The sequence below is a fragment of the Bison bison genome, unplaced genomic scaffold, assembly GCF_000754665.1.
Source record: "Bison bison bison isolate TAMUID 2011002044 unplaced genomic scaffold, Bison_UMD1.0 scf7180017864342, whole genome shotgun sequence".
NCBI lineage: Eukaryota > Metazoa > Chordata > Mammalia > Artiodactyla > Bovidae > Bison > Bison bison.
In genome coordinates, this window is record NW_011494914.1 from 1,175,645 (window position 1) to 1,195,847 (window position 20,203).

The window sequence follows — 20,203 nt, forward strand, 5'->3', positions numbered from 1 at the left end:
AAGGGAGGGGGCGTTCCCTCGCTGCCCTCCAGGGTCGTGCTGCTGCCCTCTGGGGCCTCCATCTCCCGACTTGCTCGGAAAAAGGAACACTTCCTCCTCCCCGAAAGGGAGGCTGGGGCTCTCCAGTCAGGCCCTGACTCAGAGCTGCACAGGCTTCTTATGAGGCGTGAGCGGCGTCAGAAGCTTCAGGAGAGAGGGGAGTTGGCAGGCCTGGCTGCTGAGCCGGTGAGGCCACCTGCTCTCCGGGCTGAGCTGCTCCTCAGACTGCACCCTGCCCTCCGGCACCCCTCTACCCCGGGCTGGAAGAACCAGGCTTCATGACATCACCACCAGGCAACCACCAGGGGTAGCTGAGAGTGGCAGGGCATCTGAAAACCTGGCTAACCCGCTTTGTCCACTGAGAACGTTCCTGCACGCCACACGGCAATTACAAAGAGCTCTGTGTGCCACGAGCCGGTGCAGCACCTACAAGGCACGGCACGGAAAACCACAGGCCAAGAGCTGGAGCGGCTGCCTCGCTAGTGACAGGAAACCAGGCCGAGGCCACCATGACGTCTCCGCGGCCCAGGGGAAGCCCACCCGGGGTGCTTGGGGGTCACCCCGTGCAGGCCCCTACCCGCCCCCGTTCCAGGCGGCACTTCCTGGGTGTGGGGCCCCCTGGCCCTCCCCATCTGCATTCCCCGTGACCGCAACTGGGACTTGCTCAGTCAGGGCTCCCACTGGACTCAGGTCAGGGTCCAGTCTGCACTCCTATCATCCCTGCATCTCCAGAGCGCAGTGTGCAGAGGCCGCTGGAGAGAGAGCACGCTTGGACCTCAGGGCTACGGCCAGCACTCAGGCCTGGGCCGAACAGCTGGAACCATTCAGATGGGTGCACCATCTGAGGCAAAACCAGGCTTTTTGTGGGGGCTGTAAAGATTGAAGCACCTTGGAAATAATGAAGAGTGGCTAAATATTAGCTAATGGCAGAGGAGCCGGCCTTCAATAGAGGCTGTTAAATAAAAAAGATGCTGGAAATGAAGACTCTGCTGCCCTGATGACCCTTGGGGAGGCAGAGGTGGGGAGCTGCTTCTGTGCCCACAGGACGAAGACGTGGACAACCCCAGGTCCCCCTGTCAGCTGAGGCCAGGCTGCGAGGGCACTGCCCCGCGGGCGGGGAGGGGAGATGGGACGCACACGTGAACACGTGAATACCAACCGGAGCCCGGCCTCCTCCCAGGGCTCTGAGCGGAAAGACCACGAGACCAGCACCGCAGCCGGCGGAGCCCAGGCGACCACGGCTGGCCGCACAGGGTCAGGCCGAGCTGACCGCTTGGCCACCTCCTCGGCTCTCTCCTCCCCCAGAATGGCAGGCCCGGGCTGTTGATTGCTTCCGAGGAGGTGCCCCTGCCGGGAGGTTCGAGAAGCCCTTCCCCAGTCTGCCCCCATGTCCCTCTCCCTGGTCTGCCCAAGTGCTCTCCCACGGCTCGCTGTCACAGAAAGGCACTCAGCAAACTCTGGCCTCCTCCACACAGCCCCCCAGGGCTGCTCTCTGCTCTCCTTCCCCAACAGGGGCCTTTATCTTGTCATCCCAGACCACAGCAAGAGCCCAAGAGCCCCGGCAGGTGTCCTCCAGTCTTTCCATTCCTTCCCCACTCTGATTCTATTGCTAGAATTGCTTTAGAAAAAAAAAGCACCTGACCTGACACCCTCCAAGGTGAGCTCTTGCAAGCCGCCCTCTCCTCCTCCCTTTTCAAACTCCACCTAACGCGGCAGAACTCACGAGCCTGCTGACCAACTCGGCTCATCCCCTGCTGGTCTCTCCAGCCTCGGCTGGGCCTGGGGGGACCTCTGGTTCCCACCCTGACTGGCCACCGCCCCTCCCGCCTTTGCCCCCCTCACTGGGGGCTTACGTGTCTCCACGGCCCACCCCGCCCTAGGCTGTTGGTGGGCATAAGAGTGGGGTCCAGCCCGTGCTCACCTCTTGTGTCCCCAGTTGCCCCTGACCAACGCCTGCCACACAAATGCTCCTGGACCGATATTCACGGCAAAAGGAACAGACTGCTCTTTACGGAGCTAAGAGATCTGAGCAGGGGAAGGACCGCGTCAGGCCTCCTTACCTTCACACTCCGAGGCGGGGAAGAGAGGCGAGTACAAGGCTTTTTCCCACCAGGTTTGTCTCTCTTGACTCCGGTTCATTCCATGCACGTCAGTGTTCAGTACAGGGAACTGCTTAGAGTAAACCAAACACAGACCAAGTTTACAAACTTTCAAGATAAAAGGGAAAATTCAGGCATTAGAAACTAGTGACTGCAAACCCAGGATTTTTTTAATTGGTTTTATTTTTTACCATTTTACTGGCTTCCCTGATAGCTCAGTTGCTAAAGAATCCGCCTGCAAAGCAGGAGACCCTGGGTCCCATTCCTGGGTTGGGAAGATCCCCTGGAGAAGGGAAAGGCTACCCACTCCAGTATCCTGGCCTGGAGAATTCCACGGACTGTACAGTCTATGAAGTCGCAGAGAGTCAGACACGACTGAGCGATGTTCACTCTCACTGTTCTACTAGACAAGGTGAACAAAAAAAAAGCCACGTTCACAGCACATAAAGGAAGTTTTTCTTAAGAAAAGCACTGATACTGGAAATGGAATACGAAAAGTACAACAAGATTATCACAAGACAAAAACAACAGGAAACAGCCTTGAGGAAAGCAAGTTTCCAGATTTTGGAACAGCAGACCTAGCGGGGGTGGCGGGGGGAGGTGTGTGTGGCCCTGAGCCCCTCCTCCCCACTCAAGTGTGGGGAGGACTCTCTTCTTCACACACTCAGGCAGGAGGGAGTCAAAGAAGCAATACCAACCTAATGGTCTTTACAGCAATGATCTGCTTCAGTGAGAACCAGAAGGAAGCTGAGACTAAAACCAAATAACCAAACGGACAGTAATTCAGCTTCAAAACAGGAAACATACATGGAAAAAGAGAGGAAAGCGGGACTCTGGAGCACAGGAGAGACCCCACATCCTGTGCAGGCCCCAGGCCCCGGCACAGCGGAAGGCGCCCATGCCGGGGAGGGGGACCAAGTCCGAGCCCAGGCCCCACCCTTCACTGGCAGAGCTCTTGAGCTCCAGCAGGACCTGCCCACCATCCTGGGCGGGGCCAGCCGCGGCCACCACAGGTGCACCCCGGGATGCTGGGGACAGGGCACCCCCCCTCCCTGCTCCTTTCCTGCTCGGCCTGCCCTCCAGGGTGAGGCCGGCTTTGGGCAAATCCGCACCTCCCACCACCCCTCACAGCCTCAACAAGGGTCTGCTGGACCGATGCACGTGCTCTATGAACACTGCATAGACCTTGGTTTCAGAAGGTGTTTCATCACAAGTTTAAAACCTGATCTGTTTCAGCAACCAATGATCTTCAATTCTCTGATAGGATTTTTTAAATTCTAAACAAACAACGTAAATCACTTTATCAAAAACTTTTTGGACTCAGGAATGTGTGTTTATTAAGCTAAATGGCAAATGTATGTCAGATCATGATTTTCATTTAACTTTTTAGAAATACTCTTCAATCAGAAGCTGAAGAGGACTTCGTTCTGTCCACCCAGAGCAGCCACTCAACCGCCACCGTTCTCTCTTGCAGCGTATCCTAACAACAACGATAGGCAAAGCTATTAGACAAGCAGACACCAAGGTCAACTGCACGGAGGAGGCCAGGGCTCGCAGATGAAGCCAGCAATGTGCCAGGGCTGCGGTTAATTCGAGGTGATGATTCCTGCATTGGGCACGCAGCTCACAGCACTGGAAGGCCTCGCTGGAAAGCCCCGGCCCTCCTCAGCGCCTCAGTGCTAACGACGGCTCCCTGGACAAACGCGTTTCCGTCACCCAAGGCACTACGGAGGGGCGATGGATTCGAAGGTGACCAGCTCCTACCTGTGAAGAAAAACACCTGGGGCGGCCGTGGGACGATCGAGTGTTTGTTCAGGTGGGCGCAGCTGGACTGCTCATCCTTTAATCCTTTCCTGGGATTCAGGGCGTGGGGTAAAGAGTAGGAAGAGGAAGAGGGAGAGGACCCATCAGGACGGACAGGACAGGTGGGGAAGAGCAGGCTAGAGGGCGTCAAGGGACAGACAGGCGGCTGGGTCAGCAAGGACAGGAGGAGGAGACGAGACAGACACAAGCCGACCGGACAGTGAGTGCAAGGACAGGAGGAGGAGACGAGACAGACACAGGCCGACCGGACAGCGAGTGCAAGGGCAGGGGCCGCGTCTCACTGATGGGTACCCCTGCAGGAGGAGCGCTGGCACAGAGCGGGGACACCACGGCCGCTGGCCTGAGAACAGCCCCCTCCCAGCCGGAGGCCCTGATGGTCCAGCACGCTGCTCCCACGGCCTGCTGAGACCACTGCTGGTTGGGCCATGCAGTTTCTGCCATCGTCTCTTGTTTTTTTTCCTGCATCCTTCCTTTGAGTGTCAATTCCAATGGCGAGGACTTATTTCTTCTGTTTTGTTTACATTGAATATGTGGTCAGTGAATATGCATTACATTATGACATCTTTCCCCTCAGCTATTTCCAGCGTTGAAGCCTGCACGCCAAAGATGACCAGGAGGCCTTGCTTGACTAATGTCTGTTTAACGTATTAATTCAGCTTCTGCCATGGCTGAGCATGAAATAATGAAGACATGCTGGAGGAGACGGAGAACAGAATGGGGCACAGCCCTGGGTGGTCCCGGAACCTCTGCCTCAGCTCTGCTCCCTCCCCTCCAGGCCGCTCCAGGCTGACTGGCTACTGGGACACCTCTCTTCAACCGCGCCTCAGCCACGAGGCCTGCCCTGACGCGGGGGTCCACTGCGGCACACTGCTCTGAGCACCCCCTCCCGCCACGTCCTCATCCGCTCTGCCTTCCCACGGCACAGGTGTTCTAACGTACGCGTAGCTTCACGCTGCTCACAGAACGTACATCCAAGGATGCAGGAGCCATCTCTCTCTGTTCCTTTATACCTGGCCCCTAGAGCAGTGCCCAGACAGAGCGGCTCTTAACAAACGTGTGATGGATGAAGGAAATGGTAAAGAGGGAAGACGTGAACACTACCCAGAAAGCCTTATCGAAAACGTCTGTAGCAGGAGATGTAACGGTCAGTAATTCTCCAGGAGATGAAACTTGGGTAAATGCTCGCTGCTTTAAATCCACACTGCACACTCCTGCTTCTGGTGACAAGACTGAAGTCCGGGCCCCCTCCCTGGAAGGAACTCTGGCTCTGGCTCTCATGCAGGGATCTGGGGCGGGTGGCCCACCCTCCGGGCCCACGTGCCCTGAGCCATCCTGGGGAGGGGTGGGGAATGTCACTGCGGGCATTCGGTAGGGGGGTGGTGGTAATAGAGGGCACAGTGTCTGGCGCAGGTGGGCTGGGCCCTCACGCCCTCTGCTGGTCAGAGCCCCTGACCCCCATGGCACTGCTGCCTGTCCCAAGGGACGCCTTCCCCTCCTGGACTGCAAACTCCTGGAGGCACGATGAAGCCTCTTGCTGCTGCTCTGCGCCTTCGAGGGCACGACAGAGCAGATGCTCCTGCCACAAGGGCACGCAGAGCTGGGCACCGAGGCCCACGGCTCACCTGTCCTCACCTTTCCCTCACACCTCAGCTGCCGCGACCGAGTGCTGGCCGCCACCCTGCACAGGTGAGCCGCTCACCGGTTCGACTGCTGCTGCTTCTGCCTGGCGGGCCCCGCCTCCTCCCTTCCGCCCCGGGACACGCCGGTCTGTGCACCAGCCTCCTCTGCACTCTCAGGCCGGGTCGGTCCTCCTCTGGGTTCCCACTCCTCCTGTGTTCACCCTCCCCAGGCTGTCATCCCTGCCACCTCAAATTATGTGGGCCGGAACACCCTCAAAGGACTTCCTTGTAGCAAGAGACCAGGATTTGATCCCTGGGTTGGGAAGTTCCTCTGGAGAAGGGAATTGCAATCCACTCCAGTATTCTTGCCTGGTAATTCCATGGACAGAGAAGCCCGGCAGGCTACAGTCCATGGGGTCGCAAAGAGTTGGACACGACTGAGTGACTCACACACACAAACACCCTCAAATGTAAGGAACCAGCTAGGAAATTATAGTACCTCCAAATGATGGAGAAAATGCAGAATGTGCAGAAATAATATGCAGAAAATAAAGAAGGGTGATTCTAAATAAAGTGTCATTTCAGTCCAAAAAAAAAAAAAGAAAAGTGGGACCAAAAAAAACAGCAGACAGAACACATGTGGACGCGCATGTATGTGCTTCCACAAGCACGCAGGGTCCTCAGGGGCAGCACGCTGGGACTCATGTCGCGGCGAGGAGGGGACTGGTGCCACGGACACGCCCTCCCGGAGTGCCCGCATCGGAACCATGGCAGACAATGACCTGCGTGACGGAGAGCAAATCAGCTGCTCGCGCTTGCTCTTCAGGACCAGGCTGAATTCTCCCGGGGCAAGGACAGCCTCTGGTTCACTCAGGGCACCTGCCGCAGGGATGTGCCCAGGACGGGCGAGTGTTTAATAAATGTTTGCTGAACTGAACTGAACTAACCTTTTGAAAAGCATCATTAATTCAGGCTCCTGCGTACCAATTCTATCAGAAACCCTACATTCTAGACCACCTATGCTCTAAAACAGATGGGCAACTAGTGACTTTTTAAAAAAACAGAGCCCTGCCCTCTGCAAAGACTGCCCTCACTCAGGGAAGTGCGGGGGAGACGACCTGGCTGGAGATCTCCGAGACGGACAGGCAGCGTGAGAGTGAAGAGGCAAGATCCTGGCCCCAAACTGGGGCCTTTCGGGCCACCCTCAACCTTTCTGCAGCTCAGATGAAGCTACGAGGTGGGAGCTGTAGGCAACGATGCTGAGACGAGGGCTGAGAGGACCCGGGACGGCGAGGGTCCTCTGAGGACTTAGCTGGCACCCCAGACCTGTCAGCTTTGCTGGGAAAGAGGAGGGCAGGAGGAGAAGGGGACAACAGAGGATGAGAGGGCTGGATGGCATCACCGACCCAACGGACATGAGTTTGATTAAACTCCAGGAGTTGGTGATGGACAGGGAGGCCTGGCATGCTGCAGTCCATGGGGTCGCAAAGAGCCGGACACGACCGAGCGACTGAACTGAACAGACCTGTCAGACAAGCCAGAGCTCTGATAACACACAGAGATGCCAACACACCAGGAGGTGGAGGCCTGTAGCGGTGGCTGTGATGCGGACTCGCTCTCACTCTTTTTCTTCATTCCCCGTCTGGAGCCAGGCGAGACACAAAGTACGTGAGGACACTTTTAAGGATGAAAGGTGGGGTGACCAGCAAACAGATGAAGGCTAACAGCGTTATACTTTTTTGCTGTTCTGAGCAACTCAGATGTCAGTGTTTCGGTGGGATTCAATTCCTGGCTAAATATCCCCAGGCAAGTGCCTCCGAGAGTGATTCTTGGGTTGCTGTGGGGGCTTCCCACCACCACCTGCGCTTAGGGCCACACCTGTGCACTGACTGGACACATGAATGATATGGCATCTGAATCCACGAGGAGCTCACAACTTAACAAAGAAAGGACACCGATGACTCATGAAAAATGGCAAATGCAACTAAGAGGAAAGGCATAAAGCACATGAAAATTAAAAGGAAGCAGAAATGATTTCTGGAGAAGGCGATGGCACCACATCCAGTACTCTTGCCTGGAAAATCCCATGGACGGAGGAGCCTGGTGGGCTGCAGTCCATGGGGTCGCTAGGAGTCAGGCACGACTGAGCGACTTCACTTTCACTTTTCACTTTCATGCACTGGAGAAGGAAATGGCAACCCACTCCAGTGCTCTTGCCTGGAGACTCCCGGGGACGGGGGAGCCTGGTGGGCCGCCGTCTGTGGGGTCGCACAGGGTCGGACACGACTGAGCGACTTCACTTTCACTTTTCCCTTTCATGCACTGGAGCAGGAAATGGCAACCCACTGCAGTGCTCTTGCCTGGAGAGTCCCGGGGACGGGGGAGCCTGGTGGGCCGCCGTCTGTGGGGTCACACAGAGTCGGACACGACTGAGCAGCAGCAGCAGCAGAGATGATTTCTGCTGCGGGTGGAGCAGAGAGGAACGGGGGACGTGGGAGGGACGGGCGCCTCCTGGTCCAGCTGGACAGAACCACGTGGAGGGCGGGCAGGCAGGCGGAGCGTGCAGGACGACGGAGGCGAGGAAGGGATGACCCAGCGGCTGTCCAGCCACAGGTGGCCTGACTTCTCGATACCTCCACCTGACTTTTTAAAAAGCTGCACCTGGAAAAGGGCCGGGGCGGGGGCAGAGCCCCAGGCTTCTCCTTGGGCACAGGTCATCAGTGTCACTGTTTCTTCTTGTACAGTTTACCCTCAGATCACTTCTCAGCAACGTCAGACGGCACAATGACTCCTTTAAAACACTATTCCTATTAACCTCATTTGACAGACTGAGCCATACAGCTCAGGTAACTTCAGGAATACATACTTTGTAATAAGCAAGGGCGCACCTGCAGGGGTTTTGTGGAAGTTATTTTGTTACATTTGTATTGAGGGTTAATTGCTACATGTACCACAAAAACTTTCAGAGAATTCTACAGAGATGTAATTTATCTTACATGTAAAACGTTAACTTTTTATAAACTAATCAGGGTTGCAGAGACAGTCAGACAGGCTTCCTACTTCAAGAAACCTTTCGCCGCCATTTCTGAGGAGCAAGGGGCCTTCCGAAGAGTGAACGGCCACTTCTGGATTCATCAGTTGGGAAAGCTTTGCTTTAAGCATAGCACGTGCATGTTAAACCACTCAGAAACACCTCATACTCTGATTTATCTAAAAATGTCAGTTGTCTAGTTCAAATTGATAAACATCAAATCCAAGGATGCTAAGTTTTAAGACGTTCAAGCTAAATTCCCAATAATCTAACTCTATGTTTTCTTTGCCTGAAATGGCTGTTCTTAAAGTCTGATCAAATCCTTTCACCAAGTACCGATCCCCACTGACACATACCTCTTCCAGCTGTCCTGAAGAAACTGGATTATCTTCATAAGCAGGGAACTGACAACCTGCTTTGCAGCTGCAGAAATGATTAATTTCTTCCTCGCACTGTGCCATTATTTTACAGTTTGCTTCTGGGCTTTCCAGGTCGATCTCCAGAGGCTCGCTCATGCTGCACTCCAGACACGGGTTCCGCTCTCCTGCTGGCAGGACCCCGGCCGACTCCTCCTGGGAATCCAGGGATGTCTGGGCACTCTTCTCCATCCCAGACTTCTTTAACCTGGGGAGGAACTTCCCAGACTCAAGCTCGGACTTCCCATAGTAATGGCCTTCTTTCTCTGCGTCCTCTTCAAGCGGTTTGAGATCTGCCTGTGGATCTTCGAATGCGTCGACTTGAGAAGGAATGGGAACATTTGCTTCGTCTCTCTCGGATTCAAATTCTGACTCACTTCCTCCTCCGGGGGAGAGTTCAGATGCAGAGATGGGGCGAAAGTGAGTCCTGGGGGAGATCCGGATAGCCCGGTACTGTGTTCTGTCGACGTCGCATATCCTGGGGTGGAAAACTTCACTGTCGGAATCAGAGCAGAGGATTGACTTCGGTTTGAAGCTTGGACTGAAAGATGCAATCCCTTCGGGTTCAAAGGAACACTCTACGTGGAGAACTTGTGAAAACGGATTGCTTAAGTCAAAAGAAGAGAAGGGATACTCGAGTCCAGGATCTTCAACTTGAAAGTTGCCACAAGCTCCTAGTAAGTCTTCATGGAAGATGAAGGAAAATCCCTTATTCAATCCGTTTTCCCCGCTCTTCGGCTGGTCGTTCTGTTCCAAGGACACAAAGGGTTTCCATAACTGCCTGTGACCAGGAGCGAAGCTGTTTCCGGGGGTCATAAAGACATCTGTCCCCGCTATGGTCACCACGTCAGAAGCGGCACACTGCAGCAAACTCCCTTTGGCGTGACTGGGCGGTACGACTGCCCACCCTGCATCACTGTTAAACGTTTTGAGCTCCCCGTAAACTCCTCCCAGGATGAATGAGTTCTCTTTGTCTTGGGCCACATCCCAAGGTTTCGACGGGGTGGTGTAGTCCCCGCCATCCACCTTGGACAGCTCGCCGGACACAAAGGCTCTCTTCTCCAGGGTCTCTTTCTGGCCCTCCCACAGGTGGTATTCTGATCTCTGCACGGCCTTGTTTGGCTCCTGGAGGGGCTCCATTGGAGCCTCAGCATCCAAACAGCAGCAGTAGTTATTTACATCTGTCGGAAACAACTCATCATCAACGCTTTCTATTTCTAGTAGAGCTGCAGAATTTCTGTCTGCCATCTTTGTCCAAATGTCTTTAATAACCCCTGAGCTGTAGCCATCTCCACGCGGACTGCCTTCACTACACGCTTGCGTAGTTTCGAAGGCTTTGTTCTCTGTTTTTTGTTCTAGCTGAATACCACAGATAGATTCTAGTTTAGATTTTTTTTGGAAAACTAACGTTGGGATTTCTCCTAAAGTCCTACTGTTTTGCTGGCAAGTTTCATCCTGCAAAAAATCTAGGAGTTCTTCATCTACATAATTGGACGAGACTCTAGGAACTACATAGTTAATATCCTCTGCGTTAAACTGTGTGGACTCTTCAAACTGGACACTTAACGTCTCATTGTCTGAACGTGTTTCTTCTGAATGGGACCACGGACTGCAAGTTCTTGTTGAAAGATTAGAACAGTGTTCATTTTCCTCGAAGGCACTATTTTTGGTCCATATTAGTAATCTAGACTGTGTTTTCCCAAGCATGTTAGCACTAGAATCTGTATTTTCATTTCCCAAGTTGAGTGTTTCAAAAGAAAATGGTAAAACAGAATTACTGCATTGCACTTCAAACACTGAAAAACAGGAGTTTATACCAGATCCTTCATTAATATCTGAAAAGAGCTCTTGATTGCCGGCCAGCAAATGCGGATTGAGCGCTGTGCTGTCTAAGGTCGGGGAGAGTCGAACCGGGGAGTCTCCCGCAAAACTCTCCCCGTCGGCATCGCCAGAGCTGGACGAACAGCACTCCCAGAACTGGGCCAGGCTGCCAAGGTCTTGCAGGAGAAAGCCCTCGGCGCCCACAGAGCTGGTACAGTCTGCCCATATTGCACGTTCCCCTTGCAACTCCATTCCATCTAACACTATGCAACATTCTGCCTCAAAATCTGTCTTCTCTTTGCTTTTTTGTCGAATCATATTCAAAATCCGACTTTCTCCTTGCGTGGTTTCTGAGGCACCGGGATCCAACATGGATTGGTCAATATCCACTTCGTAGAAGTGTGTTAGTTCTGACAGATGAATATCATCCAAGTATTTGTCGTCCTCTGGCAGAGGACAGAATGAGGTCCCAGCGAGGTCGATGTCCTCATTTATGACTGCAGGCATTTCTACAAAATGACCATCGATGAAAGTACCTGCTGCGAGGTATGTTTTATGAATATTATTGTTGCTGATGCAGAGGCCGTGCACTGACTCGGACAACTCCTCCACGGCCGCTGAGGTCACGTCGTCGGCGTCTTGCCTGTTGCGGTACGTGGTCTCCAGCTTGCTTTTTCTGCTCAGAGGGACGAAGTACTCGGCGATGGGCTCGGTGTACCACAGCGGCTCCTCCTTGTACTCCCTGTCCGTCCTGCTCTCCAGGAACAGGTCTCTGCCCTCGGCACCCCCCGCCTCCTTCCTGCCCAGCTCCTTCAGCGGCCGCTTGCCCCGCTTGCACAGCTGTCGGAAGGAACCGCCACCGCCGCTGCTGCTGCTGCTCCCGGCGGCGTGTGGGCTTCTCTCCGCCTTCTCGCCGCGCTTCAGCGAGAGCCGGCTCTGCCCGCTGCGCGCTCCTTTCTTGTTCCGGATCTCCCGCACCTTGTGCCTCAACTTCACGCACTTCGCAGACGCCTTGGGCTCCCCCTGGTTCCCGCTGGAGCTCGAGCCGGCTTCGCTGGAGCCGGATGACCAGGAGCGCGGGCGCGGCTTCCCGTCCGGCCGGTGCCGGCTCTGCTTCTTGGACGACGGCGGCGGCGCGGGCCGCTCTTCGCTGGGCCCGTTCCTGAACCTGTTCTCCTTCTCGCTGTGGCTGCGGCCGCTCTGTGTTCTCTCGTGCAGGCTGGCGGGCGGCGCGTCGCCGCTTCTTTCCCGGATGATCTCGCCTTCGCTGTTGCAATCCTTGGGGGAGGGCGTGTCTGTGCTGGCTGGAGGGGCTGTGGACGAGGAGGACGAGCTCGAGTAGGAGCCGACGGCGGACTTGTTCCACACGGTCATGATTTCCTGCAGGCAAACTGGCTTCTCGGACAGCGGTGGAAACGCTTCATAGTACCTGGAAAAACAAGCAAGAGATTTCAGAAGTGGGCGCTCAGGGCGTTACCCAATATAGAAAAACAATGTCACCCGTCTAGAAATGGGGTATTTCATTTCAACAGAGTCAGTGTTTACACGGCATCCATGAGTGAGCAACTTAAAAAAAAAATTGACAATACAGTAAAACCTTTAAATTTAGGTCCATGGATCAAGCACCTTCGAAGTTCAACACCGAGATAAGTGCTACAGGAATACTTAGAGAGTATGTTAAGCTGACGACTTTAAACTTTGGATTTTCGTAAAGTCACAAAGTACAAATGGGATACGGTGGGAAGAATGCTAACATTCTGATGAGGACTGTCTGAACGTGAGTCAGCTCATTTCCTCCGCTTGTGACATTAAGCTACGCGTGCAATGGCACAGGCCATCTCCTAAAATGGGGGTACGGGGGCCTCTCTCACACGGCTGCCGCACACACAGAAAACCTGGAAAACGGGGGTACCGGGGCCTCTCTCACACGGCTGCCGCACGCACAGAAAACCTGGAAAACGGGGGTACCGGGACCTCTCTCACACGGCTGCCGCACGCACAGAAAACCTGGAAAACGGGGGTACCGGGACCTCTCTCACACGGCTGGCATGCACAGAAAACCTGGAAAACGGGGGTACCGGGGCCTCTCTTACACGGCTGCCACACGCACTAGAAACATATAGGTGAAGAGCTGGAGAGCAAAGTTGTTGCGAGCACACGCTCTGAAGCCACACTCCCTGGGCCCGAGTCCTCATTCTGCTCTCTGCCAGCTCTGTGACCTTAGGCACAGGTCCTAAACCCGTGGCCTAGAAAACGGCTGAACACAGTACCTACCTCACAGAGCTGTGAAGAGGGGAGGAATTAACATGCACAGTGAGTCGCTGACTGCCACCGTGTCTCCTCCTCAGAAGCCAAGTGCGACGCCCCGCTGGTTAAGCAGGCCATCGGAAATGGCAGCGATCGTGGGATTTAAGGGTTCGGGAAAGGGGATGGATTCTGGCGAGGCCCGAAACAATCAGATGAGGTGGACCACACCTGAGCCTGATGCTCCAGGCATGCTGCGGTCTGGTGAGCCCCGGCTGTGCGGCGTGGGAACCTGGGCGAGGATACGAAGACACTGGCCCCACGCCTCGGGAGAGCAGTGGCTCCTGCAACATGGGGCGGGAAACCAGGAGGCTGGCGTGGAAGCGTTTGGAGACAGGGTTTCGGTCTGCTAGGAAACTGGTAGCCACGCAAAGTTTCAGAGCGAGACAGACTAGACTGGCCAAGGAAGACTCAGGAGAGTCAGACTGGCTGCCAGAGTGGGGACTGTCATCGCGGAGGCCAGCCAAGGTCACACACAGAGTAATGCAGGGCCGGATTTTCAAGGGCCTACGCTGGACTCTCCTTTTCAGTCTACACCAAGCTGTCTGATGGAAACATACTGTGAGCTTTGTAAGTCATTTTTAATGTTCTCAGAGTCCCGTTAGAAGTGTAAAAAGAAACAAATGAAATTAATTTCGACAGTGTATTTTACTCAGCCAAATATATCCACATGATCAGTTTACATATATGCAATAGTAAAAACACTAATGTAATGCTTTACATTCCTTTTTATATGAAATCTTTGTACTCTAGGGGTCGGGATGCAACCCACACTGGACAGCACACACCGCCACGCCGGACAGAGTACACCATGCCAGACAGCACATGCCATGCTGGACAGCACACGCCACGCTGGACAGCACACGCCATGCCAGACAGCACACGCCGCCACGCGGACAGCACATGCCATGCTGGGCAGCACACACCAAGCCATGCCAGACAGCACACTCCACGCCGGACAGCACACACCACCACGCCGGACAGCACATGCCACACTGGACAGCACACGCCACCATGCTAGATAGCACATGCCACGCCATGCCTGACAACACACACCACCACACTGGACAGCACATGCCATGCCATGCCAGACAGCACACGCCACCACGCTGGACAGCACATGCCACGCCACACTGGACAGCACACGCCACCACGCTGGACAGCACATGCCACGCCACACTGGACAGCACATGCCACCACGCTGGACAGCACATGTCACGCCAAGCCGGACAGCACACGCCACGCCACACCAGACAGCACATGTCACGCTGGACAGCACGCGCCACACCGGATAGCACACACCACACGACCAACGACATCCTGCTTTCCACTTAAGATTTACAAGTTTGGAAGATTCCAATGACCTGTATGATAAGGAAGTCTGCTTACAATGAGGCCAATTTAAATACAAACCATTTATGAAGAAAGCAGAAAAGCACCTTCAGGAAACGAGTCTGACACGGGTTCATGACTTGCCCAGGTTCCCTCGGTAATCAGTATTGGGAAGCTGGCTTCCTTGTGTGTAAAACAAGGACAATCCTAATTCCCACAGCTGGCTCAAAGGACGGGCGTTGGATTTCAAAGGTCATGTGTGAACGGACCATAAATAATAACCTTGTTCATTTTATCAGTTTCACAAATATTGATTCAATGTGTGTGAAAAAAAGATAAGACCAGCTCCTTCACCTTTGAGCTCTCTGTGTCAGGCACACAGTAAGTGCTCAATAGATTCCTGAGTCATAAAATAGCAACTAAACCAAAGATGGCAAACTAAACCTGTCAACCACGCAGCAGGGCAGTCGTTAGCACGGCTTTATCGCGGAACAACCTGACGTACATTTCCACTTGATCCTTCGCTGTGGGCGATAATTCTGCCTCTGGAGAGGGAGACCCCTCTAACTTCTTGTGAATCTTCTCTTCTGTTAACGAAACAAAAATTCAGAAAGATTTGTCTTGTATCAAGTCGGTAAATGCTCGTATTTTTGAAAGTTTCTCAAGTAAATTTAATCAGAAATTACACAGGCTTCTGTGGCTTAAAAAGACCTCTACACCAGTTTATTTTTTTAATAAAAATCTATTCCTTCACGGACTTCCCTAGTGGTCCAGGGGTTAAAACTCTACGGTTCCATTGCAGAGGGTGTGGGTTCGATCCCTGGTCAAGGAACTAAAATCCCATATGCTCCGTGGCACGGCCAAAAAGAAAGAAACCTCTTTCTTCAGTGAGCCAGGGAAAACTCTGCTCAGCCACATTAACACTGGACTGAGACCTCTGACCTCATCCCTGACAGAGCACGCTAGAGGCACTTGGTTACAAGACTGAAATCCCCTGGGTGCTTATTAATTACACTGCAAGAACAGAACATCTGTTTGGATTCCAAAAATACTTTCTCACAAGATTCCGCACTCACGGACTTTATATCGCCTCTTCCTGATTAAAACTGATATGTAAAGAAAGTTACTACAATTAGCTTTGTTACTTAGCATCTAGGGGAGCAAGGGCTGTGTTTCAACTCTTAGCTCACGATCCTGCCCTCAGATTAGAAACAAACTGTGCCTTTAAAAAGGCTCGAGACTTGGGGGTGCACAGCAAGATGACCATGAAGGTAATTCTCATTCTACGGGCATGCAGAAATGCTGGGGAAAGAAGCTGTGAGCATTCACAGATCACAATGACTCGATGGGCCTGTCGAGTCTGCCTTTCCCAAACCGTCAAGGCGCAAGGCAGAAATTCCTGCGGCAAACCTGAACTGACAGGCGACACACCTCTGCAGGCCTCGCTGCCACACGGGCAAGTGTTAGTTTGGGATGATGGGGAGGAGCGGGGAGGATGGAAAAGACGAGAGATGATTGCTCCCGATCCAGAGCTTCATCTCCTCTCCGGGAGTGCTCCGGCGGATGAAGTCACTCCTCTGAGAGCAGGGACCTCTCTGCAGAGGATGGCCATGGGCTGACCAGCAGCCCCCCACAGCCAAAGACGGGGCAGGACACTGGCCTGGCGACACGCCAGGTATGAAGACTGTGGTTCCGTGCTCTTTCTTTCCGATCAGTTCTGAGACCTGTGCCCTGCGTGGTGGACGTGGACAGCCCTCGGGGACAGCGCTCTCACCTTGCTGGCTCTGCAGGTCCTTCAGCCTGGAGCAGAGCTCCTCCACTAAAGTCTCAATGCCAGAGCTCTGTGGGGACAGAAATGCACATGGTAACTGCCAGGTACGGAAGAGTCAAGCTGTTTGTACACTGTCGTCTTAACAGGAAAGCTTTAGAAATCTTTCACGTTTCAAAAGAAATACACCATCCATATTTAAATGAACACAGTAGATTCAACCCAGCAGACGTAGTTTACTAATAAAGCATATTCGCCGGCACTTGCCGATAGAATGTAACAATTCTTAGGAAACTCCCGGACTGGCTCTGTCTTCCGGCGGGTACAGCAGCTTGCTCACAGGGGAGCCTCAGGACCTAAATGCCTGTCTTACAGCTAAGAGTCCGTCACTATCAAAAAAACATTATCCGACATCTGTAACATCTGGTGAGCAAAGAGGTTGTACGGGGCTCAATACAAATTAAAATCACAAAAATCACAAAAATCGCCTTCCGGTCCTCTTAGCAGTTCACGGTCTAAAGAAAACAGGTGATTTCTTTTTCTTTTTTTCTCTTTAAAGTGAACACTCATGACTGGAACAGAAAGAGCAGATGGAAAACATATGTCATCACTGTGAACAAATGTGAAGCTGCACCGCACGGGTCATGGATAGGGTACTGGCCTCTGTGAAGAATCAGGGTAAAATTTAAGAGAGGGTGTGGAAGAGTCGGAAATTGGTGGGAGGGTGGGGGGAGAATAAGAGCCTCACTCGACGGAAAAATGAATGATGCAAACAGGCGTGAGCAAACCTTTCACTAGGCAGACTTTTAAACTTGTAAAATTCTCTCTCTCTCAAGGGAAGAAAAGGAAACAACCTTTCACAAGGTACCGGAAAAGTGAACGCATTTCCCAGGAGCTCTGTGTTTACTCAGCAGCTGAAAAGTCCTACTTAAACTGGAACCGAATCCCTCTAGGTGGGCATGACCCGAGCGGACACACAGGATCCCAATGCCCTTCGCCCTCTTGGGGCCGCGAGGAGCTAAAAATAGAACGTTACCCCATTTGCGTCCCTCAAAATGACTCAGCACGAGCATTAGAGATATCCTAAAGGAGAAACCGCACAGTCACACCGTCTGAGCAGCGAGAAGGATCACAATGAGAACAGCTAATTGTACACACTGATTAAGTTACACGCTATCCACATCACAGCACAGCTTTTGACGGGAGACAGGACAGAAGGAGAAAAGGGGAAACAGGCCAGGAGAGAGCTGACCTTTCCTGAAGAAGCCCTAGAAACCACGGCAGGGACTAAGTCATAAACACAGCTCCAACTACAGAATTCCACCGGGGAGACTCGCTTACCATAGTGTTCAGGGTGGGATGAGCATGGCTGCTTTATTCCATTTCCTCCGGACCATGAACCTAACACCAGTGTCAGCTGACTGCCGGCGGCACGCTGCTCTTCGGTACAGCAAGCCTGTGTCGCCGTCCCTAAACCCGGCGCCAGCCTCCAGTGCCGAACACCGAGCCCGAGGGATCGCTTATTCCACTCCGGTCAGGGCTCTGAGCCAGCGGGCACGTACTGTCCTCCACAGGCCAGCCATGACAACAGTCACCGGACACTACTCACTTTTTGGCTTTGTCTTGGAAATTCCTTCCAAGCAACTGTAAAATTCAGTTGCTCTGGACAGTAATGCAGCTTAGGAGTGCAAATGGGAGAGAAGCAACATGCGTGCTCCACAAGGGACAGGCACTCCCATCAGGCCTGTCTTCCTTCCTTGATTCCTGCAGCATCCTAACTACAGTTTCTCACACACACACACACACTCACACACACTCACACACACTCACACACACGCACACACTCACACACGCACACACTCACACACACAATCATTAGACCATGGATTATCACATGAGCAAACTGAGAGACAAAAAGGGCGTCACAAGCTGTACTGGACCCTGTCATCTCCCAGCAGGCATTCTGAAGCGTGGACTTGGTGCTGCTAATGAGAAATCTTATCCTGCTTCCCAATTATATTAACTAGATAATTTTAATTATCATATTTTAATAGCGTAGCATATCCACAAGGGCATTCAAGAACACCCAGAGCCTACAGTATTTTAAGGAAAAAGAAGTATATTATATTCATGCTTTAGGGATAACTCAAAGGGAGAAAAATGCTGTAGATAAAAAAAAAGAAACACTAACGTTCTACCACTCAACTCAAGAACCACTTTTCTGGCTGCAAGATGGATAATACCCAGTATCAAACCAACATGAAAAATTTCTCTGCAGGCTATAGGATCACTCTAAAATGGAAATCACAGTATCCACATCTTTACACTGGGAAACCAGACACAGAGCCTGGTGCTTTCAGGAGAGGTCCGGGAGGCAGTCTTCCATAACGACCGTTCACTCGTTTATTCCTCCCTCACTCAGAACAGCCTGCGAGATGAGCCCCTCGTCCCCGTGGAGCTTACACTCCACCAACTCCCACGTCCCAGGAGAGAGCCCAGAGCAATGGACCTGGGCCTGGGTCCCCGAGCGCAGGCCCGCTCCTCGTTTCTGAACGCCCCCATCTCAAGGTTCCCCAGAGTAAACCAAGGTGAGCGTGCCTGTCACGTCAAGTCACCCGCATACTGGTGCCATCTCTAGACAGTGGATATGATTTTCATTTCCTAGAGTCTCATTTTTTGATTCATAGCTTTTCCAACACTTGGGGTTTTTGCTCTGAGTCTGAGGTTGGACGATTAAGAAAGAGAAACATACCTGATCCGGAGAACGCAAGGTCCTCCGGGTCCTGCCTGGACGGCACGGTGCGGCTCTGCTGCCTTCACTCCCCCCAGGCTTCAGGGCGGACCCGGGGCACTTCCGGGATGAGGGAGCCCCCGGTCAGACCCTCAGCAACGTACTGTCCCCCTGCTTCTGGGAAAGCTTTTTCATTGGTTTCCCAACAAACTTCTATCATTTCCCACCCCACAGCACGGTGCTTCTTCCTCCTCTCTTCCCATCCTTCTCAGCTAAGGATTTTAATCTTTAGCATCAAGAAAACAAAGGCAGTCTTGACTTGTCCTGCCTGGTTATCCCTCCTCTCCACAAAGGTTTCTGTGGCTATGTTAATCATCTCAAAGGCTAACCTTTTATGGAGAACCTTTTTGGACTGGACAGCCCCTAAGTGCTGGACAGATAGCCCCACACCAACCCTGTGATCACTGACAGGTGTGACACGCAGGGACACTCAACTGCCTGTTTCATGCAAGACCGGGGGCTGGGGGGTGCAGTCAGATAGACGTGGGTCTGAATTTCACCTCAGGGTTAGCCACGTGGCCGCCTGTGACTCATCCACCTACTGCAGCCTTACTTTCCACGTCTGGGAATGATAAGAGCACCGCTTCCAAATAGCGGGGTTTTCACTTCATGCATGTCAGTTGCTCAGTTGTGTCCGACTCTGCGATTCCATGGATTCCACCAGGCTCCTCTGTCAGCAGAATTCTCCAGGCAAGAATACTGGACTGGGTAGCCATTCCCTTCTCACGGAGAACTTCCCAACCCAGAGATCGAACCTGGGTCTGCTGCATTGCAGGCAGATTCTTTCTGAGCCACCAGGGAAGCTGACTTCTTGTACTGATCCCCAACTTCTTTTATCTTTTCTATTTGCCGCTGCTTCATTTGTGGGTCTACTTCCTGGGAGACTTCCTCAGCTACACCTTCCCATCCTTCTTCCAGCCTTTCATTTCCATCATGATGTTTAGGATTTTCAGGAGACCATCTTGCCAGTTGACTGTTTCTTCTCTGCAGCAACCTTCTCCTCAGTGAGGAGCTCCCCAGGCTTCAGAGCTGTGGCAGCCAGGGAGAAGAGGGCCATGCGGATCCACCGTCAGCCTCCGGGTTTCACCGTGAGATCTCACACTTTCCCGCAGAGGCGCTGGCTGCTGCACTCCTGCCTGGCTCCCACCTCTCCGGAAGT

General features: G+C 53.1%; 1 protein-coding gene across 1 annotated transcript in view; it reads right to left on the bottom strand.

The window, feature by feature from the left end:
- KIAA0232 (KIAA0232 ortholog) overlaps window positions 1-20,203 on the bottom strand; it is a 71,646-nt gene that overhangs the window by 5,495 nt on the left and 45,948 nt on the right. The window contains exons 4-9 of the mRNA XM_010854545.1: window positions 16,260-16,326; window positions 14,991-15,072; window positions 8,969-12,278; window positions 2,100-2,208; window positions 1,199-1,469; window positions 386-465 (exon numbers count right to left, since the gene is read on the bottom strand). Coding sequence (XP_010852847.1) covers window positions 386-465; window positions 1,199-1,469; window positions 2,100-2,208; window positions 8,969-12,278; window positions 14,991-15,072; window positions 16,260-16,326 — 3,919 coding nt within the window. The remainder of the gene's footprint in view (window positions 1-385; window positions 466-1,198; window positions 1,470-2,099; window positions 2,209-8,968; window positions 12,279-14,990; window positions 15,073-16,259; window positions 16,327-20,203) is intronic.